This window comes from Zalophus californianus, chromosome 7 (genome assembly GCF_009762305.2).
Source record: "Zalophus californianus isolate mZalCal1 chromosome 7, mZalCal1.pri.v2, whole genome shotgun sequence".
In the NCBI taxonomy this organism is placed as follows: Eukaryota; Metazoa; Chordata; class Mammalia; order Carnivora; family Otariidae; genus Zalophus; species Zalophus californianus.
In genome coordinates this window covers 51,139,636-51,160,063 of record NC_045601.1, presented here as the reverse complement: position 1 = coordinate 51,160,063, position 20,428 = coordinate 51,139,636, and the positions used below count along the sequence as shown (strand labels likewise).

Sequence of the window (20,428 nt, the reverse complement as noted above, 5' to 3'; positions counted from 1 at the left end):
ATGTAATACTTAGGAAATACAAATCTTGTACTGTGTTTACTATATTCTAAAATCATATAGCCAAGGCAGAAATGGCTTACATGAATAATTAATTTGGACTAAACACTGTAAACTCATGAATTTACTTTTGTTCTACCCTAATACAGATCAGTGGTCCTTCAGAGAATTCTAACAGACGTTTGTTTACTTCTTCCTGACTTTCTTCATTTTAACATATCAAATAGTTACAAATATTAATATGATAACCTGTTATAGCTGCAACAAATACAATCACTCTAAGAGAAGGGGAAAGGGAAATATTTTTTCTTTGTGACACAGTTTGTGTGAAATTCTTACGTATGTCTTATATGTCTTTCACCTAAACAAGGTTTTTTTGAGCATTGCTCTGGTAAGATGAGGCCCATGTATCTGCAGGTCAAAGATTACTTGGAAAACAAAGGAAACACTCCATTTCCAAGTGACTGTGCCCTTTCTAAAACCTAAGAGGAAAGTGCCACATAGTGGGACAAGCCAGGGCCAAGAGCTGCTTCCAGGCCTTGCAAGAGCTTTTCTGGCAACCTGAAATATTGACAGAGAAGTCGCTGGGTCCCCCTCTTCTTGCAGGAAGTCTCCATTTGGCAGGCATATTTTAATTAAACGGATTTTTTTTTTAAGATTTTATTTATTTGACAGAGGGAGACACAGCGAGAGAGGGAACACAAGCAGGGGGAGTGGGAGAGGGAGAAGCAGGCTTCCTGCTGAGCAGGGAGTCCAATGCGGGGCTGGAGCCCAACGCGGGGCTCGATTCCAGGACCCTGGGATCATGACCTGAACCGAAGGCAGACGCTTAACAACTGAGCCACCCAGGCACCCCTTAAATAGATTATTTAAACTCAACCTGCATGCTACAAAAATGTCCCAACTCTAACTGATTGGCAGGTCTGATGTTAGTATATTTGTAGTTTCCGCCCCCCCCCCCCCCCGTTTACTAATAAGGAAGCAAAAATACGTCCTTTGGGAGTGGCATCTTACATCTGTTAGAAGCTGTTGAGGCAGCACTGTGGAGGGAAGGGGACCAGCACAGGCTTTGGATCTGAAAGATTGGAGAGGTGGATTCCTACTCTACCATCTACTAGTGGCATCATCTGAATAAGCTATTTAACCTCCCAGAGTTTCCTCACTTGTATAATCAGGAAAACTCCACTTCCATATGGAGTTCCTGGGAGAATGAGGAACCATCTCTGCCCAGTGCTGGGCACAAAGGATGCTCTCAATAGCAGCTCTTGACTTTGCCTCTTCCCTGTGTTCTGTGTGTGTTGCTTTTGTGGGGGTTACGGTGGTGGTGGTTCTTGTTTTGCCTTCATAAGCAGGATCTTCCCAGATGGCAGTGCGTGGTACCCCAGACCCTTACTCGTGGCCTGCCAGTTCTCCACGGGGGATGGCTTTGCCCCTGAGGGGACATTTGACACTGTCTGCAGATGTCTCTGGTTGTCACAGCTGAGTGGGGGAGAGGGAGAGGTGCTCCTGGAATCTAGTGGAGAGAGCCAGGGATGCTGCTAAACATTCTACAAGGCACAGAACAGCCTTCCCTCCCCCAACAAGTAATTATCCAGCCCAAAATGGCAATCTGTGCTGAGGTTAAGACACCCCAGCCTACACAATAAGCATAATAAATTTCAGAGGCAGGGAAACCATAGCAACAGTCAGGATATTCATCATAAATTTCAAACTATCCATGAAGGGAATGAAGGACAGTCTTAGAAATAAGCATAAAATAAGTACAAAAAACTATTGAACAAGCTGCCTTGTAGGTGGGTGTGGGTGTGTGTGTTTCTGATTTATTTTGAGTTTGTCTTTTTTTTAACAGTACAGCCATTCTTGCTTCAGATAATATATATATATATATACACATATAGTGTGTGTGTGTGTGTGTGTGTGTGTGTGTGATGAAGTCAATGTTCTGCACCACCAATCTGGAATAAATGGGGACTTGCCCTGTACAAAGGGGGCTTTCAGTGATTCCATCAATCTTCAATCCCCTGAATTGAAAGTCTTAACATGGGTGTGTGCGTACCTAAAGTCTGAACAGACTGGACACATACGACTAGAACACTTCATACTTTGGTGTACAAGAAGGTTTACAAGGTTTAATGGATAAAAAGGTTTATTGTATATACTTCAGTGTATAAAATTTTGATTAAAAAAATAAAAGAGAGAATCTGTGATATAATCCAAGCAGGAACCGGACTAAAGTTAACTTTGTTTTGAAGGCAATACCACGCACACTAAGCATTAAACCACTTCAGAGTTTTTCATGGACCCCTTGTGCTTTTGAGATACCTGTGGACACGGAGAGCAATTTAGCCGCTACTTTTTAACCGATTCAAGCTGGTTCTCCCACCTCAATGACTTTTACTAGTGTACTATGTGTTTTAAAGTAAAAAGCTTATTTGTATTTTTAAAAATTCAGAAAGTCTTGTTCCCTTTTGAACTGAAGTGAGTAAGATCATCTAACTCTACTATATTTTGGTTTCTCACTTGAGGGCATGGTATTTTCAAACCACTGCAAGAAACAAAAAGCCAACCCAGGGAACATCTGGGGTAGAAGGAGGTAAAAAACAGGAAGAAGGGATAAAGTCTAGTAGCAACCAGCATTCTACTCTCTCCCCAAATTTCTTGAACAAACAATGGATATATAGTTTTCCTGCTCTCTCATGATGTAAAAAATGCCAGAAAATATACTTAATTTATAATAAGGTAATAATTTGGTTTGTTTTTATGCTATTCAATTGACTTATTTGAAATAGAATTTTTGAAAATCATTCATGGGGTTGAATGTCTGATCCCGTAAATGAAAATGATGGAGATCATTTGAAGTATTGAGAACCTACATTTTCTGTTTAATTTTTAAAAATACGGAAAGGATTGGTGTTACTGAAACACTATGTAAGCATCCCAGGAAAGAGACAGACTTTGACTCTCAGGCCACGGTCTTCTAACAATGCCAACTGGCAGTAGAGAAAAACTCACTTAATCTTTGACATAATGTATTAAAAAAAATTTTTTTTTGACAGCATAGGCAAGGCTGTGGTTGGGAAATCAGGTCTGAAGTCAGTGGAGGCAACAGCAAAGACACCCAAATTCTGCTTTGTGCTTAGTTTCACAGGAACGAAAGGGGATTTAAGGCTGAGTCTGAAAAGAATCCTGAGTTGAAGTTCTGGATAGTCTAGTCTTTTAAGCTCAGTGACAGAATTTGGTGTGTCTGAGTCCCCAGAAACCAGAATCAGGGGTGCTTATAAAGGCACATCATAGCCTCAGCAAGGGCTGAGGAGGAATGAGTGAAACCTACAAGGTCCTAAAGAATGTCATTGACCAGGTGAACAAGAAAAACCCTGAAAGAAGGGAGTGAAAGTCAAAGGAAAGGCCCTCTTTTAAACGGTAACTTACAAACTTAAGAATCTCATCAACTCAGTAAAAATGGAAATGTTAGGTAATTTCTTCCTCATGTTGGTGAATTCGTGGATTTTAGATACATAATGAACCTTAGGGAACACAGATAAGTAGAGGGTTATCTTCCCAGTTAAAACGAAGAAGGACAAGCATCTCCGCTCTGTTGGAGGCAAACGGGAGAAAGGCCCAGGCTTTGGGCAGATGGAGATGCACTCCTGTGGCACTCCGGTGTCCATCCCATCCACAGGTCTTAACTATGTGCCTACCACAGGGCAGGTGCCAGGCTACGTGCACTACAAAGGCAATAACACGACCCCCGCCTGGAGCAGCTAACAGGCTGGTGGGAGGAGACTGGCCAAGGACACGCCTCATTCTGCAATTATTTCCTGGAGTTCTCCATGAGGTCCTGCACCCTAGGTCCATCTTGTATTCACCCAACTCAGAGTATAACAGCTACTTGCATTGAAAATGTCTTTCTTCAGGAACAGCTGGGGTTTAGACAAGTCTTTGTAACTATGAAAAAGCCTGAAACCCTTTAGTTCTAACTCTTTGAGGAGGCTGTACCAGAATCGCACGACACTGCTATCCCCACCACTGACCTCAAACCCGGGCCAGTGGAGATGGATCTCAAAGGTGAGCTGCCCGATTTGTTCCAGGACATCTTCCAGAATAAGATTTTCTAAAACTTTCCATTCTGCACTCTCCAAATCTGCTTTGAGAACATCAATCTGTAACAAAACGATGAAATGAGATCAGCAGATTCAATAAACGTTGTTAAAAATACCATCTTGACCTCAGGCGCACTGCTGTATAACTAATGACCTCCTACAAAAGCAGAATGTTTCAAATTTTAGAGTTAGAGGTCTTTGTCAACGGCCACTAATGACATGAGTTTCCTCACCTCACTCCACGCCAAATGTTAGTATACGAAGAATGAAATGCCAGTCGGAAATCATAAAGGACCCTCCTACTTTCTGCCCAATGGGAACGGATGCCTGAGAAGGAGACGCTGGAGTGTATGTTTCACGGAGCCGCGTGCCCCCAGCCTCTCCCCGACAACCCAGACTCTGCTCGCAGGAACCCAGCCATGTCAGGACAGCATGGTGGCCCACGGGGAGGCACAGACAGAGGGCCACCGTCTGCTGGGACCGCCTCACAAACCTCAGCCCCCTCCAGTTTCTCAGGACTGGAAGCCAGGGAGAGTTCTCAGGTATCTGAATATTAGACTAGTAAAAAAAAAAAAAAAAAAAAAGATTATTATCCCATGATTTCTTTTAACACCATACACCAGCACAGCATCCTAAAGGGGGGGGAAAAGGCAACACCATTCTCTCTTCGTTTAATGAACCTAAGTTCACACTCTAGGTAAGATGAAATACGGGGAGAAGAGGAGGATAGGAGAGATTTTGCAATTAATTAAATTATGAGAATCAAAAAACTAATGATGTAATATATGGTGATTAACATAACAATAAAAAAATTTAAAAAAAATTATGAGAATCAGCTCATTTTTGCTGGCTTTGCTATTAGAATAACAGAAGCCCAAAGGCCTCCAGAAAGCAATGAAAGCTAAGTACTGACTGAGCGCTTGTATGCACCTGGCACCGTACAAGGTGCTTCGCTTGCAATATCCCTTTACTCCTCTCAACAAATCTGCAAGGCTGATTCTGTTGCTATCCCTGTTTGAAGTTTAGGAAACCAGACTCAGTAACCTATCCCCAGTCACACAGCCGGAGAGGCAGTGGTGACATGTGAACTGAGTCTGTCCACACGGCCCATGTTCTTACCCACTACATGATGCTGACTCCCCATAAACCACAAGCGGAAAAAGGGTAACTCAGATTCCCTAAAAGGCTTTTGGTTTAGAAAATAAAGTGCCATTAGAGAGTGAATAAGGGCCCGTGAGTAGAAGTCTTGTTATCAATATCCCCAGTTTCCATTTGCAGAGCAGTTTACAGCTTAAAGAATTACTTTCTACATACATCATCTCAGTGAAACAGCCCTATATGCAGACGAGGCCTTGGTAAAAACGACTTTGGGCTGCCAGCATTGCTCGTGTGATTTCAGAGTTGGGTGAAGGAGAAGATGGATAGGATTTAGACATAACTGCTCCAGGAAAATGGTCCTTGCCCAGTACCCTCACATCCCAAGGGAGATGCCCTCTTTCACCATCTTGCCTTGGACAGTAAGTAGCACCTCATGGTCCACCAGGGAAAGAGTGATGGCAACACCCCAAGAATACCAAGAGGCCTCAGAATCATCTAGATATCTGTAAACCAGCCTTTCTGAACTCAAAGAGAAAAGGTAAAAGGAAAAACAAAACAAAAAACTTCCTTTTCTGAAAGGAACCAAAGGCAGATTCTATGCAAACATGCACAAGGCACAAGGCTAAGATAATTCTTGTCAACTGGACACAAAAGAATTAACTCACTTTTTTTCATCTCTGTGGCCCTGCCACTTTCTTGACTTTGTTTAATCATTGAAATTTTAAGCAGAATATTCTTGAATTGGGGTAATTAAACTGCCAAAAGAAGTATGTATTTAAAACTTTACAAAATTGGGGGCACCTGGGTGGCTCAGTTGGTTAAGCGCCTGCCTTCGTCTCAGGTCATGATGCCAGGGTCCTGGGATGGAGCCCCGCATCGGGCTCCCTGCTCGGCGGGAAGCCTGCTTCTCCCTCCGTCTGCTAGCAGCTCCCCCCGCTTGTGTTCCCTCTCTCACTGTGTCTCTCTCTGTCAAATGGATAAATAAAATCTTAAAAAAAAAAAAAACTTTACAAAATTGTCTAATTAGTACAAAAAATAGCCAAAACTCAAAATCAACATTTCATGTCAATTCACATAGTTAAGAATTTTTTAAAATCCTTATAGATGTATTTCTACCATGGTTTTCTGTGAGTTCACATATGCTGAATGTGATCAATACATCAAACTATTAAGGGACAGGGCAAAGTTAATCAGCCTGCAACTGACCTAAAAACTACACTGGTGAAGATAGAGGAATATATGCTTCATTTTTTTCCAAACATATTTTTAAAACAAGCTATCAATCAGAAGTTATGAGCAACAGAAAAAAAACAAATTAGGATAAATCATAGCAAATATACGCTTACTGCGAAAATCCAATTTCACTTAACAAAATGCTGTCCTATCAAAAGAGCAGTAAGTACTCTCAAATACGACCACATTGCCAACCCCTTTTGAATCCAATGACTGGAAATTCTCCACTTCAATCAGAATTGAGTAGGTTGATCTAAATCACACGGCCAAGGATGGCGCAGGACCGAGGAGCTCATAAACTTCTTCCCTGACTTCCAGCCTGAAAACACAACCAGCCAAATGCTGTGAATAAAACATGGGTTTCTTTCCCTCTGTGCTTTTTCCATTTTTTGTATTTCAGAATGTTCTCTCACCACAACTATTCTGCAAATGTAATTTCCATTATTACTGCATAATGCATCCAATATTATTGTTTGTATAAGGCACTGAACATTTCTGCATCAGGTACACCTCTTTTAAGACTCCAACATCAGCTTTCAACAATCATGGCCCTAAAAATCATTACAAAAAATGATTACATCGGAATAATCAAGTGCCAGTCCGAATCCAGTCAAGTTAACTCAGGTTTCTTGAGAAAAACGAGGTGTTAACTCTGTGTAAACTCTGCAATAACGAAAGACATATTCTTGGGTGGAAGGGTCTCGAAGAAGGTCGATCAAACAACGTATCTGCTACAATTTCAGAGGCATTAAAAAGGTCCTCCTATCAAAAAGTATCTCCTTTCCCTTGTGCCTGAAATACCCAATAAATCGCCCTTCCCAGAACTTTTTGAGGAAATGAGAATTTTTAATTTTAACTGGATTAAGGTGTGAGGCCGTTTGGCAGCCCCCACATCATGGGCACAAGCTTCTGTCTGCATTCAGCCACCTGGAACTGCAGAGATGGGAAAAAGTAGGCAAAGGGGCACTGGCCTTTGTACTAGTTTGCTAGGGCTGCTATTAAAAAGTACCACAAATTGTGGGGCTTCAGCAACAGTAATGTACTGCCTCATAGCTCTGGAGGCTCCACGTCTGACATCGAGGTGTCCAACAGCATTGGTTCCCCTGAGAGCTACACGGGAGACTTGGTTCTGTGCCTCTCTCCTAGCTCCTGCTGTTCTGCATTACTCTGATCTATTTCTTCATCTACAGGTTGCCTGTGCCCAAATTTCCCCTCTTTATAAGGACACCAGTCATATTGGATTAGGCGCCCAGCCTACACCAGTATAACTTACTTTATTTATGTATTTATTTGTTTATTTATTTATGTTTAGAGACAGGCAGAGGGAGAGGGAGAAGCAGGCTCCCCGCTGAGCAGGGACCCCGATGCGGGGCTCAATCCCAGGACCCCGGGATCATGACCTGAGCCGAAGGCAGATGCTTAACCGACAGACTGAGCCACCCAGGCGCCCCATTATGACCTCACTTAAGCTAATTACATCTGCAGTGACCCTATTTCCAATGAAGGTCATATTCTGAAGTACTAGGGGTTAGGACTTGAACATAGGAATTTGGGGTGCACACAATTCCAGCTACAACAGTGTGTGAGGTAGCTATCCCTGTAGGAGCTTTGGCAAGGCAGTATGTGTTCTGGAGCCAATTTCCCAGCCAGTGCCTGGGGAAAGTGTCCTGTACCAGAGATCCAAGGGCCAGTGACTCTCTGAGGCAATTGTGGATGCTGTCTCGCCAGTCCCTACATCAGGCAGCCCTGACAGCTCCAACTTCGCAATATCCAGGGCAGGTCAACAGGGCTCCATGGCCAATTAAAACCACCATCATAAAAGCCCTGTGCTTCGTTCCCTGGTTCCTTCCCGGCCACACAGGCAGGCCCCAGCAGGTGCACTTTGTCTCTGGCACCGCCCCCCAATTCCCTAGCCGTTTCCCTCTCCCTCCTGGAACTCAGCAGGCACTCAACACCCTCATGCTTGCAGCTCCCCACCTGAGCCTTTTCCCTTTCAAGGGGACTCTGCAGTGGGCTAGGCAGATTGCACCGCACACTGCAGCGCCTTTAAAGGACTGGGCCTGGGACTCACCAGCATCACTTCCACTGCATTCTACTGGGCAAAGCAAATCACAAGGCCAGCCCAGATTCAAGGTGAGGTGAAACAGATTCCAGCCCTTGAGGGGAAGAGTGGCATACACAGAAAGGAAGAGACAAACTGTTCATGGTCATGGTTGCAAATAATTGACCCCGGTGATTAAAAGCAATATTCAAATTTATATACAAATCCATGAATGAGCCATAGTATTAGGTTAGAAGTGAACCTTTGCTGTACACAAGCAACACTCCAGGAAAAATAAATCACAAAGCCCTTATTCATCAGAATATTATTAAAGAAGGGACATTAATTAAAACATGGCATTTACTATTAGATCTGGCTTTCCTCGGACGTTGACAAAGAACCTGGGACAGCCAATGGATTAAGGATGACTAATAAAGAAAACACTGAAAAGGACAAGTAAAATAAATACATGTAAGTCTTAGATATCATATTAGTGTCCCAGGGTTGCTATAACAGAATGCCACAGACTGGGGCCGGGGTTGGGGGGAGGCTTAAACAACAGATGTATTTTCTCCCAGGTCTAGAGGCTGGAAAGTCCAAGATCAAAGTGTGGGCAATTGTGGTTTCTCCCAAGGTTTCTCCTTGGCTCGCCCACAGCTGCTTCTGCACTGTATCCTCATACAGACTTTCGTCTGTGCTCATGCTTTCTTCCTATCTCTCCATCTTCTTATAGGGGGCGCCTGGGTGGCTTAGTCGTTGGGCGTCTGCCTTCGGCTCGGGTCATGATCCCAGCGTCCTGGGATCGAGCCCCGCACCAGGCTCCCTGCTCAGCGGGAAGCCGGCTTCTCCCTCTCCCACTCCCCCTGCTTGTGTTCCCTCTCTCTCTGTCAAATAAATAAATAAAATCTAAAAAAAAAAAAAAAAAAAAGGACACCAGTCTTATTGGATTAGGGCCCTACTCTAATGACTTCATGTAACTTTATTACTTCCTTAAGGACCCTATCACCAAATACAGTCACACTGAGGGTAAGTGCTTCAACCTAAGAATTTGGTGGGGGGTGGGGGGTATATAAAACAGGTATTTTTGTTAGAATCTATTTAGAGGCAACCGGTATTTCTCCACAAAGAGTTTTAAAACACATCTCTGTTACTGTTATGGCAGCCTGATTGCTGGAGAACCAGTAGTTCCTCCTTTGTGGTTAACGGCTAACTCCAGTTCCGGGGAGTAAAAATGCAAGCCACCTCCTTAACTGAAGATGAGTCATAGAGACTGTGGCAGATTTTCTTTTTCAAAGATGGTCTCACCATTAACTCCCATCTCCTGCTTTTCTATAGCATGGCCTTGACCCTCCTCTTATCTAGAGATGGAATTGATATTCCCTCCCCGGGGATGATTTCACAGGATGCACATCAGGCCCCCCATGTTGAAGGGCTCCATACTTGGCTTTGTTGTCACTGACTTGAAATTCTTAATAAGTTTTGAGCAAGGGACCCTGAATTTTCATTTTGCACTGGGCCCCACAAATTATGTCTCCTGTCCTGTGATGCTCCCTTGGAATCTTGATGGGCTTGTTACCATTGACTAAGAGTATGGTAGAAGTGGTTCTAGATGACATCCAAGCCTGGTCCATAAAAGCTTCTACTGTGTCCAGTGGTACACTCACTCTTGAAAACTTTAGCTCCCACGCCAGATATCTGACTGTCCCAAGGCCACGGTGCTGTGAGAAAGTCCAAACTAGCCCTTGCAGAGAGCCCACATGAAGAGGCCCTAAGTCAATATGAAGAAAGAGATGCCTGGCCAACCCTGGCTGTGCCAGCCATTGTCCGACTGTAACCCCAGGAGAGATCCTGAGCCAGAACTACCCAGCAGAGCCCTTCCCAAACACTGACCCCCAGAAACTGTGATCAATAATGTAATTATCAAGGAACTTGAGTTTTGGGGATGACTCATTATGTAGCAGTTAGATAACTAGAACAGAGACCAAGTACTATTCATGCAAAAGTTAAAGGTTACTTGTACAGTGCCAAATACTATATAGTCCAAAGCTGTGATTCCTAGAAATTCATATATATATAACCAAAAATATTCTCCTTATTAAAAAATCAATACATGGTCATTATTTAAAAATTAAAACTACAGATAAGAAAAAAGAAAAGGAGTTAAAATACCTATAATCCAGAGTTTTAAAGAGTTAACTCCTGAATACCTCTGGTATATTTCTTGCTAAACATTTTTCTTTGCCATAAACACACACACACACAACACACACAGATCACAGCATACACAGGCATAATTCAAACACACATATTGTTTATAAAATTAGAATCATAATGTGTTTTCAAATATGCTCTTTAATGTAACAATGTAACTAACCACAAATATCTTTCCAGGCCAAGAAATTTCCATCAAAGTGTTCTCTGTGTCCCTCGGGGATTTCACAAGCATGTGATGGAGGTGGCTGGGGCCCCTGCAAGAGTGAGGGAGATGTGGGGGAGGCTCTGGATCCCCTACCTTGACTCAACAGGACCAACTCCCCTTTTCTCTCTTTTACATATTTGGACTCGACTCCCTCGCAAATTTTTACTTGAAGAAGAGCTTTCCTGCCAAGAGAAATAATTTGCCTCTATCTGTAACATGTTTTGTGATGACTTTTATATTGGTTTAATTTACTTAACCAATCCCCCTTCTGAGGGACATTTAGGGTTCATATCATCAGTTGGATGATGTGATCAACAAACCTGGAGCTAAATATCTAGGTATGTTCTCTTATTTTCTTAGAATAACAATACTCCCAGGAGTGGAGTAGCATGTGCCAAGGATAGGCACAGTTTACAACTTTCAAAAATTTTTCTAACCTGTAGACCCTTCCTGTACCTGCTCTTGGGAAACTGAGGACAAACCAAGTGTCGCTAAGGCTGGCCGCCCTGCACAAGACACACCGCCAAGAGCTCCCCCACTGTCATCAGCCCAGTCAGTGACTGCTTGTTTTCTTATCCTGAAGCCACGTGACACTCTGGAGCATTCCTAAACATCCCTGTGTCTCTGTGTCTGAGTGATTCACTAGGTTAGACAAAAACCTGCATGCCATTTAAAGAAAGAAAAAACAGGACAAACCAATTTTAACTAAATACATGTTAAATTATTTCTATATACCTTTTTATTTAAAACACCTTAATAAAAAAATGCTTTATCTATTGTTCTCTGTTAAATCTTTCAAAGGATACAGATTCTTTTTCACACCCAGAAAATGTGTATTAAAGCTTAAAACTGGGTCTTACCATCAGTTATAAAGCTAATTAACCATTATATTCAGCAAAATCCCTGGCTACAAGCCAAAACTATAAGTAATAACAAAAAATATCAATATTAACCATCCAGCTTATTAATCAACTAATGCAGAACAAGGAACTTCCTATTCAGGCTGTAACTGACCCACAAATACACCTGTTTGCCTCAGTATCAGCTGTCTGGTTTTGGGCCAGAATCATACTCTTTATGACATTTACAGGTATATCTCATATTTTGTAAAAGTAATAGATTCCTGGAAAGGAGTGTGCAAATTGAGTTTTGTAATTGGGCTCGGTTATAAAAATTATTTTTAACCCCTCATCTAGTTATTTATGAATATTTTTAAAAATTAAATTATTATCATTACCTACCATCCAAACAGGTCAAGCGACATTCATTCGCCCATTTTCACTATAGTCTGGGTCGGTATTCAATCATAATTTTTAAATAATTATGAAAAGTTTTACCTAATGATTAAAGCAAAGTAAATCTAGGCTTTTATATATCAATTCTACTTAAAGCAAGATATATCTGCACCTACAAAATTAAAAGCTGAACACATTAAAGAAACTTAGTTTTTGAGAAAAAAAGAGAAAATGGAATCCTGCCAGGATTCCCTTAATAAAGAGGCTCCATGTCAAACTGGTTTTGAAAATGCTGCACTGAGGATCTTCAACCTCTGCCCATCCCACCCCCGCCGCCCCTGTGGTAACTTATAAAATACAGTAACATACTCAAGCATGTGAGAAACACTGCAGTTAATAAATATGTGTGGCCACCAAAAAAAAAAAGAGAGAGAGAAAATGGAAGAAATTAATTTATCTTAAATGAACAAGAGGACTAAAAGTCTCTTTAAGATCCTTAGCCTTTAAACACACTAAATCAGTCTTAATTATCACTGTTGGCTGGCAGAAATATAACATTACAAGATTTCCACTACCACCAGGGAAAGAGAGAGAAGGTTTGCCCTGAATATTACAAGAAATATGAAGGGTCACTCAAAGCTAATGTAAGATTGATTCTGAACTAATAATAAAAGAAAATAATTTTATGTAGTAATCAGATCACAGAAATGACCTCTGCAGGGAGCAACACTCTGCAAAGGAATTTTCAAGGAAATAAGGGAAACATTTACAAACAAAGACTTTTTTGTCAGATATCCAGCCTATTCCAAAGAATCCAACCTGAGGCTGCTGGGCGAGAATTTTCTGGTTTGGATGTGGTGCTATAACCTGGCCCTAGCTCCAGAAACCTAGGCCACGGACAGGGAATGGTGAGCTGCTAAGAAATCAAGAAGTCAGGAGGCACTACTGGGTATTTACCCCAAAGATACAAATGTAGTGATCCAAAGGGGCACGTGCACCCCAATGTTTATAGCAGCAATGTCCACAATAGCCAAACTATGGAAAGAGCCCAGATGTCCAGATGAGTGGATCAAGAAGATCAATGGAATATTATGCAGCCATCAAAAAAATGAAATCTTGCCATTTGCAGTGACGTGGATGGAACTAGGGGGTATTATGCTGAGCGAAATAAGTCAATCAGAGAAAGACAATTATCATATGATCTCACTGATATGTGGAATTTGAGAAACAAGGCAGAGGATCAGAAGGGAAGAGAGGAAAATATGAAACAAGACAAAACCAGAGAGGGAGACAAACTATAAGAGACTTTTAATCTCAGGAAACAAACTGAGGGTTGCTGGAGTGGTGGGGGGGTGGGAGGGATGGGGTGGCTGGGTGATAGACATTGAGGAGGGTATGTGCTATGGTGAGCGCTGTGAATTGTGTAAGACTGATGAATCACAGACCTGCACCCCTGAAACAAATAATACATTATATGTTAATAATAATAAAAAGAAGTCAGCAGGCTACTGATTGGTGTGGGAAACAAAGGCAGAAGAAAAATTATTACATTTCCTTACTACTTACAGCCCATTCACAAGTCCTTGAAACTAGCAGAGTGACATTCCTCTAGGGACTCAATTGCCTCGATGTTAATACTTTGCTACAGGCAAAAGGCGATTTTAGCCCAAGCCCCCAGGACCCTATAAGTCTCCTTTAACATACAAAGATTCCTTTGGAAACTTCCTTTATCTCTACCTCCAAGACACGTGTTGGCAATCATCCTCCAAGTATATGGCCCACCAATATAGATCTGAAGGGTCTCATGACTCAGCTTTTATTAGACAGTAGTAAGTGACCTTTTCCTAATAATAGCTAGCCCCCTAGAGGTCCTAGAAACCTTGCTTCCAAATTCCCTAGAGACTTACACTATCCCTAACCCCCACCCCCAATTTGAAAGTATATAATCAGTCACCCGTCACCCCCTCCCCATGCAGCTCCTTCTGCCCCCGGGTCCTGTCCCTGGGCTTTAATAAAACCAATTTTTTGCACCGAAGACATCCCAAGAATTCTTTCTTGGCTGTTGGCTTTGAACCCTAACATCTTTCCTACATCCCTGAGAACTTGTGACAGCAAAGAGCCAAGCAGTGCAAATTCCGCAGGACTGAGGAGGCAGCAAGGGACCGGGCCCAGGCAGTCAGGGAGAAGAGCAGGGGCAGCACCAGGACTGTGACAGGCAGAGGATGTAATTTACTTATTTCTACCCACTCCCACCCCACCCCACCCCCACACAGCTGAGAAGGACGCATCTGTCTCTGACCTTAGGTCAGAACCCTGTGCCACATCACCTCGTTAATTTATTTTTCGGGCCTAATCATATTTACAAAAGCATTCTCAAGTATTTCCAGAAAGAGATGGGACATTTAAAAAAAAGGTATAAACTACTCCTAAATGAATAGATGTATAAACAAATCAATAACCAAGCAAATACCCAAATAAAATGTCTCTCAGCCAGACATTTTACTCTTAGATGTGGGACTGAGTCAATCGCAGAACATGGTAAGGCCAGCCATGTGACAGAAGCTACATAAAACATGGCCCAGGGGCACCTGGGTGGCTCAGTTGTTAAGCGTCTGCCTTCGGGTCAGGTCATGATCCCGGGGTCCTGGGATCGAGCCCCGCATCGGGCTCCCTGCTCAGCGGGAAGCCTGCTTTTCCCTCTCCCACTCCCCCCTGCTTGTGTTCCCTCTCTCGCTGTCTCTCTCTCTGTCAAATAAATAAATAAAATCTTTAAAAAAAAAAAAAAAATGGCCCAACTACAAAACACAAGCACTTGGAGAAACAGAAAACAAACTTGTTGGGTTATTTATTGTTTAAAATACACTGAAATACAAGTGAAGAAAAACACCACTGGGGGTGAAAATACTCAGCAGGAGTAGAAGGCAGAAACAAGAGATGAGGGAAGAGTGAGAGCCTCAGGGTGTGTGCTCTATGTCAGCGTCACCTCGATGTCCCTCGATTGGACCCTGTACTGACTCCGAGGAAAGTGTATAACACAATTTGCACTCATTTGTTGACATGTCCGATTCCTTACCTGGACTATCCATTCCTTCAGGGCAGCACCCAACTCCTCCTTGTGTATCAAGTTTCTACGAGAGATCCTGACATGCAGTAGTTACGGTAACCCATATGATAAAAGCCTTGTCCATCTTACACTTTGCCCCTCTCTTCTGCCCCTCTACCTCCAGCACTGTGACCATCCTGCCTAAGACCCCACTGACTGAAAAAGAGGAGAGAGCGTCAAAGGTTGGAAGTTAGGAATGAGGGCAGCTGAGGATCCCATCATCCTACTCTGCACAAACGGTGTCAAGGTCTTCATTTCCAACACTTTATGAACCCTACCCTTTAGCCAAATGTTAGTCTTTGCTGTTCCTCAGAAAGCCGTGACACTTTCTGCCCTTATTCCTCTATTCATAGGACTTCCTCTTGTGTAGAACACCAAAACTGTCTGCTGTTTGGTACATCAACGTACAGATGTACCAACGTACAGAACATCACAACTGTCCCTCAAGTACAAGCTGAATTTCATTCTCTTTAAGGAACTTGAGTTGCTTCAAGTTGAGAACATTGAGTTGAGAATATTCAAAAGTTCTTGCTTGATACAGAATTTGAGAATATTCAAACATTCTTACTTGATACAGAACTTGAGTTGAGAATATTAAAAAATTCTTGCCCTCAATGTCTAAAAGCAGAGACGATTATCCAAGAAGATACTACTTAGCGTAAGTTCTGACAGGACTTGGAAATATGTACAAATTGTTTTTCTCTTACGAAGGTTTCACGGGCATTAAACTGCAAGGCCCCCATCCCAAACATTTTCTAGTTTAATGACAATACCGGTACAAGGAAACAGATACTATCAATACATAATTCTATATGTGTCATTCCATTTTTTGTCCTGTTGTGTTGTGTCTAATGCAGTGAACTGTTCAGATGTAAAGGCATAAGAATGTTTAGAAATGCTATGGAGCAAAGTGGTGCTGTCACCACATGTGGCCATTTAAACTTTAATTAATTAAATAAAATCCAATACAATTAAAAATTTCAGTTCTGCCACATTGCAAATGCTCAAAGCCACCTGTACTAGCAGCTCCCATACTGGACCGTGCAGCCACAGGACATTTGCTTCATTACACAAAGCTCTGTTGGACGGTGCCACTCAGAGTACCACAGGCATCAGCGTCAGTGGGAGGGCGTGCAAACACACAGCTTCTGATTAAGGAGATTTAGATCAGAGCTGAGTATTTGCATTTCTACCGGGAGCCCCACTGCCGGTGATGCTGCTGATCCACGGACCGCACTTTGAGAACCACTGGACTTGGCGGATGACACTATGTGGGCTTTTTTTTTTAAAAAGATTTTATTTATTTATGTGAGAGAGAGCAAGAGCATAAGGTGGGGGGAGGGGCAGAAGGAGAGGGAAAAGTAGACTCCCGCTGAGCAGAGAACCTGACATGGGGCTCGATCCCAGAACTCTGGGATCATAACCTGAGCCAAAGATGGACGCTTAACCGACTGAGCCACCCAGGCTCCCCCACTACATGAGTTTTTTACCACATGTATACATGGACTCTCAACCTCCACACAGGCTGGGTTCTCCCCCCTCTCATGAGCAGATGCAGAAGTATCCACACACTGGTAATCTTTGATCTGAGAAGGTATATAGTGGTTTTCCAATATCAGCTGTTTCCTAATTAGGATACATTTAGGTCAGAGTTCCCTAAACAATCACCAAGGTGAGACTCATATTCCCTGGAATTATATGCAAAAATGTGTGTCTGTGCTCAAGACTGTTCTCTTCTAAGAACACTGTGGTCGCTGGGACTTTGGCTCTGAGGACGATTGCTTCATCACATGCATCTGGGGCAGGTTGTTTAGCCTCTCGGTGACTCAGAGAAAAACAGGACTCCTACCTGTCCTGAGGTTAAAGGAAAATGCGCATATGGCACCATGCACAGCACCCAACAGAGTATGGGCTCCATCAGAGCTAGCTGTTACTATTTTTACCAATTTTCATGGAGGTCCATAACTACCCCTGACCAAATTAAGGTCATCTTGTGTAAGCTAATATCAAAATGGGCCTTCTCTGTGCCACAGCAGCTATGTTTTGGGAAATGACTCAAAGGAAGAATTAAAATTTGGTACAGGAAATATACAGAGATATTCCACACATGATAGCCAAGAGCCATCCCTACTTAACACACTGGCAGGTGAAATTGAAAACAGAGTTTCTTCAACTGCATTTACATCTGACAAGAGGCAAAAGCATTATATTCTCTGTGCCCCAGAATGGACTATAAGTGCCATGAAGGCTAATAACTTACTTTTTTAAATCCTCAGCTTCTAGCCACAGTGCCAGGCACTATCAAAAGTAGTTGGTAGGTGGATGGACAGGTAGACAGATGGATGGGTAGATGGGAAGATGGTTAAATCAACCTCCCAGTTTCCAGGTTATGACAGATTAGAGCCAGTAGGGTTGTGAATATCTGGTCCAACTTCCTCATTTTATAGACAGGGAAAACTAATCCTGAAAAGGCTAAATGATCCGCCCAGGATCATAAATTAATTAATTAGTGGCAGATATTCCACATCTCAAGCACCACTCCTCTGCTCTGAATCTCTCAATTTCTCTCTCTCTCAATCTCTCTCTCTCTCTCTCTCTCTCTCTCTCTCACACACACACACACACACACACAAGCATTCATCACATACTAGCACTGCTTTGGGGCAACTACCAACTCTAAGTTTCATCCTCCCTGAGAGTTAAGGACTGATGAAGAGTTCCGTTCAAGGACTGCTACAATATTTGAGAAAGAAGTGTGATCCCTTCCTTCTCCCAATATCCCTCTCTGCCAAGAATCTATTTGCACTAGGAGTGCCCAGAAAAAGCACAATCTGGCATTTTCTAAATTTCCTTATGATCAATACCAGCTCCCCACTAAGCACATTAATACAAATTCAGATCCTATAAAATGCTTGGTTCTTAATAGAGAAAAGAGCAATATATATACTGTCATTTAGTTTAAAGGCAAATGTAACATGGCAGAGGGATCACTTGCCCACATAGCCATTCTTCCTTCTTCCTTCAATATGAAAACCCTGATTTCTAGCTGATCACATTGCTGCCCAGATAAAAGACTACTTCCCAGTCTCTCTGTTATGACTCTGTGACCATGGGACTAAAATCTGACCAATAAGATATAAGTAAAATGTCATGTAGGATTTCCAGAAAGTTTCTTAAAAAAAGAGAGAGAGAACGAAAGAAAAGAAAAGAAAAGAAAAAAGAAAAGAGGAAGGAGGAGGGGGCTGTACTTAGTGCTTTCTCCATCCCTTTGCCTGGAGCAAGGTTGTAATGGCTGATGCTGCAGCAGCAGTATTGGACCCTGAGGAGAATGACACCCTAGGGGTGGAAGAGAGAGAAACTGCCTGGATCTTAGGTCTCTGAAGACTGTGGAGTCTCTCTGCAAGGTTTGAACTATCTACCCCAAGACCTCTCTTATGTAAGAGGAAGAAAAATTTTCTATAGCTTAAGCCACTATAATTTTTTTCACATGTAACTCCACCTAATTTTAAAGACATTCAACATATTCTAGCATTCTTTCTTTTTACTTATAAAGAGTGGTGTCTATTTTAAAAGTTATTCAGAGTTGAAGCCTTCTGTAAAGAAGTAATTAGTGACAGTGACTCCATGTATCGACCCCCGCCTAGCAGAAGTTCACTGTTTTTCCTGACTGGGTAAGCAACTTTCTAATTCTGGGACCGCTACTCTTCCCCTAGATTCCCTCCATATTTCCTTCTTGCCTCCTCCTCTTCGCTCCAGAACTGTGGTACTTGTTCTCCCACCAAAATTCTCATGACCACAACACCGCACTCTCCCATCCTCTCTGAGCCCCCAAATTTATAATGCCCTAACAAAATGGCACTGCGAAATCACACTCGGTTAGGCCGCTAGCCTGAAAAACCTGTTTGAGGCATTATGTTAATGACGTTAGTTCTCTTCTTGCTCTGTTCTATACTTTTGAAATTCTAATATATACTTAAGAAGCCAGATACTGACTTCTTATTTTGACCATCCAATGAGTTCTACATGCCTGTATATTTTTGTTGAAAGTACAGATTCTTTTTCTCGCAGAAGCAAAGCAAAATTCAGTCAGGACTCAAGGTGAACAAGAAAACACAGATCTCTTCAGTCTCATAATGCCCCCATAATAACATTCACTTTAGACGATTTTAAGCTGAATACATCAAGCCTCTCACCTGCAAAACAAATGTAACTTCTAACTGGAGCAGATTGAGGTTTTGTGGAGCTTGAAGCTTATTTAATTTAAGGGCCCTCTTTATGAAAAATAACACAAAATCAGAAATACAGGATTAGGTAAAATCACTTCTGTTTATAATCAAGACATCTACACAAGTCCCGACCCAAGAGAAAAGACAAAATTAAATGAAAGAAAACTACAAACAGATGTGTCCCGAAAAGCCAGAAAATAAAAAAAATTAAAAGTTTAAAAAAAAAAACCTGCAAGAATAAATACAAGCATACCTGTTTTGAACCTCCTGTTAAATTTATGTAGCAATTATGGTGAGAAGAGAAAAAATTTTATATACAAAAAGATCAGTACCAACTACCACATACAGATATCACCCATTAAATACTCAAAGAAATGTGCTAGATATTCAGGCACAGATTATATCTAAAAAACCTCATCTTAGGGGCGCCTGGGTGACTCAGTCAGTTGAGCTTCTGCCTTCAGCTCAGGTCATGATCTTGGGGTCCTGCGATCGAGTCCCGCGTCAGGCTCCCTGCTCAGTAGAGTCTGCTTGTCCCTTTCACTCTGCCCCCCCAATCGCGTTCTCTCTCCCCTCTCAAATAAATAAATAATAAAATCCTAAAAATAAACAAAAACCTCATCTTAGGAAAATGTTAAGACAATGGCTTATACAAATAACCATTCACTAGCTCTTACTGGATATAAAGCCCTAACATTTGTTTTAGATGGGCCACCGCTTAGAACACAGTATCTTTTATCTTGTATCCACTGTAATAGATACAGCCAACTTGCTATGTGCCGAGCCAAGCAGCATGCTAAGCACTTTGCATGCAACAACCCAATTAATCTCCCAACCAACAAATGAAGCATTTTATTATCCTCATGTTTCAAACAGGGAAACTGAGGCCTAGCTAGGTCCCACAGCTTATAAGAGGCGAGGCCAAAACCAAACCCGAGCAGTTTCCATAGAAACTCGAGATTCAGAGAAGTTAACT

At 42.2% G+C, this 20,428-nt stretch overlaps 1 protein-coding gene across 7 annotated transcripts in view; it reads right to left on the bottom strand.

Moving 5' to 3' along the window:
* The window catches only part of METTL24 (methyltransferase like 24), a 112,935-nt gene that overhangs the window by 13,403 nt on the left and 79,104 nt on the right, over positions 1 to 20,428 (bottom strand). For 5 of the 7 annotated variants that reach the window (XM_027601175.1, XM_027601176.1, XM_027601180.1 and 2 more), the window contains exon 5: positions 2,087 to 4,157. In XM_027601175.1, coding sequence (XP_027456976.1) covers positions 3,843 to 4,157 — 315 coding nt within the window. In that variant the 3' untranslated portion in view covers positions 2,087 to 3,842. Of the gene's footprint in view, positions 1 to 1,008; positions 1,511 to 2,086; positions 4,158 to 20,428 lie in introns of those variants that run through there. The other 2 variants (XM_027601177.1, XM_027601178.2) reach the window with 2 other exon arrangements.